This window comes from Phaethon lepturus, unplaced genomic scaffold (genome assembly GCF_000687285.1).
Source record: "Phaethon lepturus isolate BGI_N335 unplaced genomic scaffold, ASM68728v1 scaffold17276, whole genome shotgun sequence".
Taxonomy (NCBI): domain Eukaryota; kingdom Metazoa; phylum Chordata; class Aves; order Phaethontiformes; family Phaethontidae; genus Phaethon; species Phaethon lepturus.
In genome coordinates, this window is record NW_010544293.1 from 5,825 (window position 1) to 13,340 (window position 7,516).

A 7,516-nucleotide genomic window follows, 5' to 3' on the forward strand; every position below is an offset into this window, starting at 1 on the left:
TTAGTTTTTTTTTCTGTACCGGGTTACAGACTGAGCGCAAGCCTGCTTTTGAACTTGCCTTTTTAGAATTTATTTAAACTTGTTCCAAGTATGCTGTAAGTTTTTGTATTTTAAGTATGAATTTGGCTTGTCAAAATACCTGTTAACTTCTGTTAAAAAAACCTGCCTCTGTCGCTGTTGTTTCCTATGTACTTGTGGTTGTTTCGTGGGCCAGTTTCCTTTTCCTGGAGCTTTGTGTACTTGGGATAATTAGTTTTTGATTTAGAGGTAACTTTCCCATTGCTCTATGTCGGAAATCCCTTTATTGTGTCTTACTGAGCGGCTCTTATCTTCGGGCCATTCCGACCATGGGTAAATCCACCAAGACAAATGTATCGCTGAAACGGGTGCAGAATTTTTGCTGTTATTTTAAGGAGGCGATGTAACCGGAGCTGCCAACCACCGCTGCTACTCCAGGGCTATGTCTGCAGGTCCAGGCTTTGCTTCTCTGCAAAGTATGATTCCACTGGAGAATACAACGGTGGTTGTGCAGAAGGAGGGGATTTGGGAGAATCGCTTGAGGTGAAAAACTGGAGGTCCTACAGTTAATCACTCCACAATTTAAATGAGACCTAACTTTTATTTCCTGTTCCAGTAAAACCTGTTTCAGCTGTACAGCTGAATGAGTTAGCTGTTCTTCTGTTACCTACCTCCAGCTAATGGGTTTGTTTTAAACCTGCAAACTGTTTGCTCTCAAGGTCTACAAAGTGAGAGATTTCACATTAATTAAAAATACTAGTATGGTTTTAGTTTCTCTGTGCAATAATGAAACTCTCTTCTGTAAATCAGTACAACTAATTTGTTCTTCTCACCACTTAGCTTATGTATATCTGTGAATAGGAGGTAATTTTTCTTTTCCTGAACCTAATTTCAGCTGAATTAAATAGGAGTCAAACACTCCATTCCAGCATTCATGGACACTTTTCCTGTGGAGTGAGTTAGAAATATTTTTTATTTTTTCTGCTGAATGCCATGCATAGATAAGCAGTTAGTTTAAAGAATGCTTTTTTAGCAAAGGCACGTGTTCTAACATATTTAAGCGTTTGGTTACTGTGATAACTGTATTTAGCAATAGACTCTGCTTAAATGAGATTCCCTGCAATAACTTTGTTTTCCTCGTGCGTTCAGGCTCCGAGCTTGATTTGCCATGCCCTACTGTTAACGTAGCTTCATCCCCCTTGGGATGCCCCTTCTCTTCACGTGTGTTTGTCAACACCTGGATGGAAGGTTTTGCTTTCTTCTGTGGCTGTTGCCTAGTTCTGAGCAGCACTGGTGGGGTTTGGGTGCCCGCCCGAGTATGATCTCACAACCTCAAGGTGAGCAAATTAAGCGATTGAAAAAACAAGTTCTGTTCTTGTTTCTCCTACCTGCCCCTGAATGCAAACTGCCAATGTTTTATACGCCGGTGTTGATGTTTTGAAGACAGTGTTGTGAGCTGATTTAACTAGTTGGAATGCTTTTTCTGCCGTTTTAGAAAAAGAAGAAAAATCAACTGCTCTGCAAGCTGGATAGCCTCATCAACGGTTTGGAGGGGTGGAGGGGTGTGAGGGAGAGGAGGCAAACATGCGGCTGGAGCCGGAGGAGACTCCTTTCCCCTCTGTTTCACGTGGTAACAAACATGATGTTGGCTGAGCTGCCTGTAAGAAGGATACCCTGTCTTTAATGACCGTGTGACCAAACTCGGTCCTTCAGCGCGTGGTGAAGTTGTCACAAGGCTTTTTTTGCTTAGTCACGTGTGAGGCAATTACTCTAGATGTTAAGAATTAACCGAGCTCAACAGTTTGCCAAGTCGCTTCCTTTCAAGTGCTGTGTCAGGAGTTAGGGTCAGGGGAAGGTTCAGGGTCAGGCCTGGCAGTGGGGGGAAGATCCAGTGACAGCTCATGCGCTGCCTCTGCTCTCCCCACGGAGAGCTTTCAGAGCATCAGCAGCAGTTTATTGGTGTGGAAACACCAGCGACTTGACTCAGCAGTTCAAATAAATTGTGCCGAGTCATCTGAAAGTGCCTGGGGGGAAGCAGCTTTTTTTGCTGACTGAAAAACACAAGTTCCCCATTTTTTTAAAAAATGTGGGTTGAACTTGCTAGAGGTAATACAAAGTCGAGGAAGGGGTTGTTTAGCAGCTGAGCGATTGGCTTTTCTACCAAATCCCGTGGCAGGCTTTTTGAAAAGCATTGCCGACGCAATTACGGTCGTCTGCATCTGCAGGACTCCAGAATATCTTCTGCCAGCTTTGTGATCTCTAGCACGCGCGCGTTGTGGTAGCCTGTGTAGAATCAGTCATGGAAAAGCAGTATCTGTAGCTGACGTGATGAGAGTCTCGGAATTGAAATCCTGAGTGCCCAGAGCCAGAAAACACATTTAGATACTGCTTAGCTATGACAGGTCCGACCAGATGAAGTAATAGACTGATTCTGCCTTTCTTGCTTGCTGTGATAAAAAGCCGGTGAGCTCCATCTGTCCTGGATATCAGCATTTTACCCTTGGGTTTTTAGTTCACCCTGAGTGCTTTTGCTTTTGCTTTTATGGAGTGTTTCTTTGGAAAGTTGTCGTTTTTCCACCCACTTCTTTTGTGGACCACCGTGGAGGGTATTTTTACTTTTTTTGCCCCATCTCAAAAAGCTTTGCCAAGGTTCTCCTGTCTAGCTGGAACTGACTTTGTGTATATTCACCTTCATTTGTCCTGTACCTGCACTGCATCCGTTGTCCAAGTGGCTGGCTAGGTCAGAAAACCTGCTAGAAATGAGCTGAAAGCTGCTTGGGAGCTGGAAAGCAAGTCCAGCAGGTTCGTAGAACAACTCTTCTCGGTGCTCGTCTGTTGGTTTTGATGCAGTTTTTTTCCTCTGTGCTATAATACGTTCTTTCAAGCCTTGGGAAGCTTTGTGTATAATAACCGTATCCAGTAACAAATGAGCTCTGGCAAGACTTGTGGCTGTCTTTAGTATTAAAATGTTTATCTTGTAGTGGGCAAGGCTGGGTTTCGCTTCCTTTGATGCTGAGAAGTAGCTGCAGAGGGAGGTCTGTGTTATTGCAGGATACCATATAAAGCAGCCTGATATTTTAGCAGTGGTGTCATTTAAAAAAAATTTTTTTTTTTTTCCCCCCTGCTGCCCTTAAAATAAAATCTGGAAAGGAGGTGGCAGTGAAGGGGAAATACAAGCCAGTTAGTTGTACCACGGGAGGTTCAAATTTCAGAAGTGCTGCCGAGGTCTTTGCCAAAACGGGTCAAATGTTTTAAGTCTGTAAAGTGGCTCTAACTACAGGTTGAGTTAGCAGCTTAAGGAGATTTAGTCATACTCTTCAGTGCTGTGACTTAAACAGAGGAACAGCTTGCTGTAATTGGAGTTGATGTTGCTGGTAGTTGGGATTGTATAATGGGGAATGACAGGCAGCCTTGTTCTGGCAGGTTATAAAAACTTTGGCAGGCTTTAAGCATGTGAACAGACAGTTCTTACATTGAGTGTCTCTTCTAATTTTTTCCTGAAGCATGGTGAAAAGGTAGCAGTTTTTAGAACAAGATTAGGGAAGGGTGCATTGGTTTTCCCTATATCCGACGCTGTTTACAGCTGTTATTTGCTTGCTTTCAGCCCTTTTTCCCCTCACGTTTCCTCTCTTTTGACAAGGGAGTTGAAACTTGGTTATGGAGTAGTCACCTAAGCTTAGGGAAATGCCTTTTGCTGTTCCTGTAAAAGCCATAGTGAATTTGGCTGGTCTTAAAAAACAAAAACCCAAAAAACTGTATGTGCTCAGATATTTTTCTGGTTGTGTAATCCAGGCATTTTGGGCCAGGCACAGTTTGATTTAGGCCACCTTAAACACTTAGTGAGCGTGCTTTGCCGTAAGTGGGAATTGTATGTAGGAATTATCCGGGAGCTGAACTTCTACACCACTTTACTTGAAACAGTTGAAGTGTTTGGAGGGGATTGGTATAAACGCACTCTTCATGAAGTTAACTAGAGATAGGCTGGAGCTGAAAGACATGATGTGAAATGCTGAGTGCTGAACAGGTCCTGTATATCTTGATTTATCTATCCAAAGTCAGTGGTCACGTAGCGGTGCCCTTCGTCGTCGTCTTGATGTGTAAAAGGGGCTGCCTGGCCCTTGTGAAAAGGTGCACTAATTCTTGCCAAGTGCTTGGCTTGCTACGTGTGATGTCATCAGAGCTGTATGGAGAATTGAATAAAACTGCAGTCAGTATGCATTAAACGGGTCTAATCCAAACAGGAGAAGGAGCAAGTTACGCGGCAGAATCCATTCAGTGAATGAAGTCCTTTCTGTGCCAGCCTGTAATCAAGAGCTGTATCTTAAAACCCGGTGCGAAAGCAGAGGGGCTGGGGTGGTCGTGGAGAGCGATGCTTGTGCTGGCAGCCATTTATTCCGATATTTCCCCTCTCCCTGGGGGGACGTGGCTGTGGCGCATTCGTGTTCCTTGGTGGTTCCTGTGGGGTTTAACGAGATGTATATGTGTTAGACGCCTTTGTGTTGCAGTGTGATGCATGGTACTGATTCCCCTTGCTGTCTGATCGAGCAGGTGTTCTGGCGCTCTGGGCCCTAATCACGCATGTGATGTATGTGCAGGATTACTGGAGGACCTGGTTAAAAGGGCTGAGGTTCTTCCTCTTCATCGGGATCCTCTTCTCAGCTCTCTCAGTGGTGGGATTCTGCACGTTCCTTGTTCTGGCCATCACCAAGCACCAGTGTAAGTATTTTGTTGCAGTAGGCAGCTGGGAGAAATGACTGGCGATGCTGGGATTGCTGGGATTGGATGTGAAGGAATGGAAGAGCCTGCAAGGCAGAGCCGGGGTGTGAATCTGGGGGGGCTCCTGCCATCTCTTCTGAGAGATGTTGAGAGACACTTGGGGAGGGGCTGCAAGAATGCCATTGCATTTCCTTTTTCTGCTGTGATACCTTGACGGCACGAGTAATTCTGCTGCCCGATGAGTGCCACTCCCTTGGGGCATCTTCCTTGATGACTGCCTTGATAGGCCTAGTCTGTAGGACTGCTGGCAGACAGTCCATGTTTTCCAGCATTGTTTCCTATAGGAACTGGCATTTACTTTTTTCTATGACAAATAAAGGGAGTGCTTTTAAACGTTGTCTCTTCAGCACTCATAAAGCAGGTGGGTGAGGATATTGAAATCCAAACACAAGTCAGCAGGGTGAAAACGCCTTCTAAACTTAGTCAGCATATAAAGCTGTGTTGCTATAAAACATTTAACGTTGTCAAAGGAGGGCTCACGTAATTCCTCCCAGTGTTTGCTTGGCGATAGAGCAAAGGGAGAAAAGTTGGGGTTTTGTTTTTTTTAGAAGTTGTCTGTGTTCGTTGCTTGCTGCATTTGGGCTGACAGCCACGAAGAGTCCTGTTGTTCTTGTACTCGTGGTGGTGGGCAAGCTGTGTTGGGGTCATAACCCACCAAAAGCCCTTGGCTTAGCCTAAATACACTCCCTGTGGAGACTGGAGTGCTTCAGCCTAGTGGAAGGGTATGAAAATACTTGTACGCAATCATTAGAAATACAAATGTAAAAAGAAAACAAAATATTTTTCATCACCTCCTTTCTTGGACACATAAGGAAAAACTGTTTTGGGGAAAACTTGGGGATTTTTAGAGGAATGAAGGTTTTTTAGGGCAATGGAGGTATTTTAGGGAAAGCCCTAATTCTGGGGGAAAGTAGAACATCTGCCATGTCTGGAAGGTTTAGGAATGATACATTTAAGGAGTAGGGTTTAGTGAGTAAGCATTGTTTTGTGTGTTCTTCAAAAAAAGGTATCTATCTTTATTTTGTAATGATGACTAAGCAGCTTGTACTTAGACATGGAATTGTTTTATGCATTAGGTTATGTAAGTGTATTTTGAAATTGTTGCCATCTCTAGAACAAAAAAACCCTAGATGTTGAAAATAAATATGAAGACTGCTGACATGCACTCAAAAAGCAGAACCTTACTCACTTGACTTCAAAGTAACCCCTAAGTAGAGGCAGTTTTGTAGTAGATAAAGAAGAAATGTGTTAATTTGCAAAGGCTGTCCGAAAAGAGGCTGTTCGTGTCCTTCACTAATGTGTGATTATCACAGCAGTGTATTGAAGACCTGCAGTATATGCTGAAGTGCACCAGTATTATATATTAGATGTCAGTCACAATGATTGGTAAAAGCACTTTTAGAAGGAGGATGTGTTTTATTTCCTGTTTGCTCCGCAGATTTGTCCTCCCTTGCTGTGGCAGGGGAGAAGGGAGTAGCGATAAGGCAGGGTGAGAGAAATTAAGAACTGCAGGTTGAGGTTGTTTTCTTGAGCAACGTGTTTTTACCGTCCAGGAGTTCGCACAAACTTTGTTCTTTGGGCCCTAAGCAAGGTGAGTTTGGGTGGCTGACAGGGTGGCCTTACAGCTCTTAGGATCTGCTTCTCTAGAGATGATAATGACCTTCAGACTGACCATAACACCCTCTGTAGCAGAGATGAGGAAATTTTACAATCTGAGTTGAGATAGCTGGGAATAAGGCACTGATAAGACCTTGTTCTGTGAGCAGGGTTTGTAGATGCAGGCTGAAAAGCTCCCAGGAACTGGGGGGGCTCAGTTGGGTTCTTCCTGGCAGCACTGCATGAAAGATAAATGGGATTTTTAACTGTATCTATATCTTTTTCTCTCCTAGCCCTGACTGATCCCAGAAGCTACTACCTGTCGTGTGTCTGGAGTTTTATCTCCTTGAAATGGGCCTTCCTGCTCAGTTTGTACGCTTACCGGTACAGGAACGAGTTTGCAGACATCAGTATCCTCAGTGACTTCTAACGCTTGGACTTCAATCCTGTCTGAAGGTGCTGGATGTTTGCATTGCCCCCCAAAGGCACGGAACATGCGAGAGATGTATGAGAGGCGGCGAAGGAACCCACCCAGTGCTGCTTGGTTTGTCTGTCTGCAGTAGGGGTTTTTCCCAATTGCTTTTACTCAACCATTTAAAGTTTGGCTAATGATGTCAATCTAGTGTTTCTGTAACTTCCCTGGGAGTCCCTGTGTCTGGTAGTGAGGTGAAAGACTCCTTGTGCTTACACACAGCAGGCCTAGGTCCGCTTTTGTCTTGCCCTGAAGTCCAGGGGACCTTTCAAGTGGGGATGAAGTCCTGGGCCCCCCAGGAGCTGTGGGTTAATGCAGCACCCCGATATCTTGTCCTTGTGAGTGCATCACCAGCTTGCTTCAGGTGGGTGCCCCAGAGGTGTGTAGCAAAGAACCCTGCTGTGTGAAAGTCAGCTCCTTTTGCACTGCTCTGCTCCTCAAAGAGAAAGGGAGAGATGAGCCTGCCTTTGTGGTAGAAGTCCCTACATACCTTCCAGCCAGTACCCCGCATCTTCCAGTATTTTCTTTTTACACATTGTACACAAAGTCAGCGCTCTCCTGTGGTCTGGACGAGCCCCGAAGGACGGGCCAGCAGCAGAGGAGCAGTAGTCATCTCAAGGCTTTGTCAGAGGCGGAGAATGCTGATTCTCACCG

General features: G+C 44.8%; 1 protein-coding gene across 1 annotated transcript; it reads left to right on the forward strand.

The window, feature by feature from the left end:
* The first annotated feature begins 347 nt into the window (after window positions 1-347).
* On the forward strand, window positions 348-7,091 carry SLC48A1 (solute carrier family 48 (heme transporter), member 1). Its single transcript, XM_010288638.1, has 4 exons — window positions 348-371; window positions 432-462; window positions 4,564-4,734; window positions 6,684-7,091. Exons 1-4 carry the CDS (start codon window positions 348-350, stop codon window positions 6,818-6,820), a joined length of 363 nt encoding a protein of 120 aa, XP_010286940.1. The 3' UTR covers window positions 6,821-7,091.
* The last annotated feature ends 425 nt before the right edge of the window (window positions 7,092-7,516 follow it).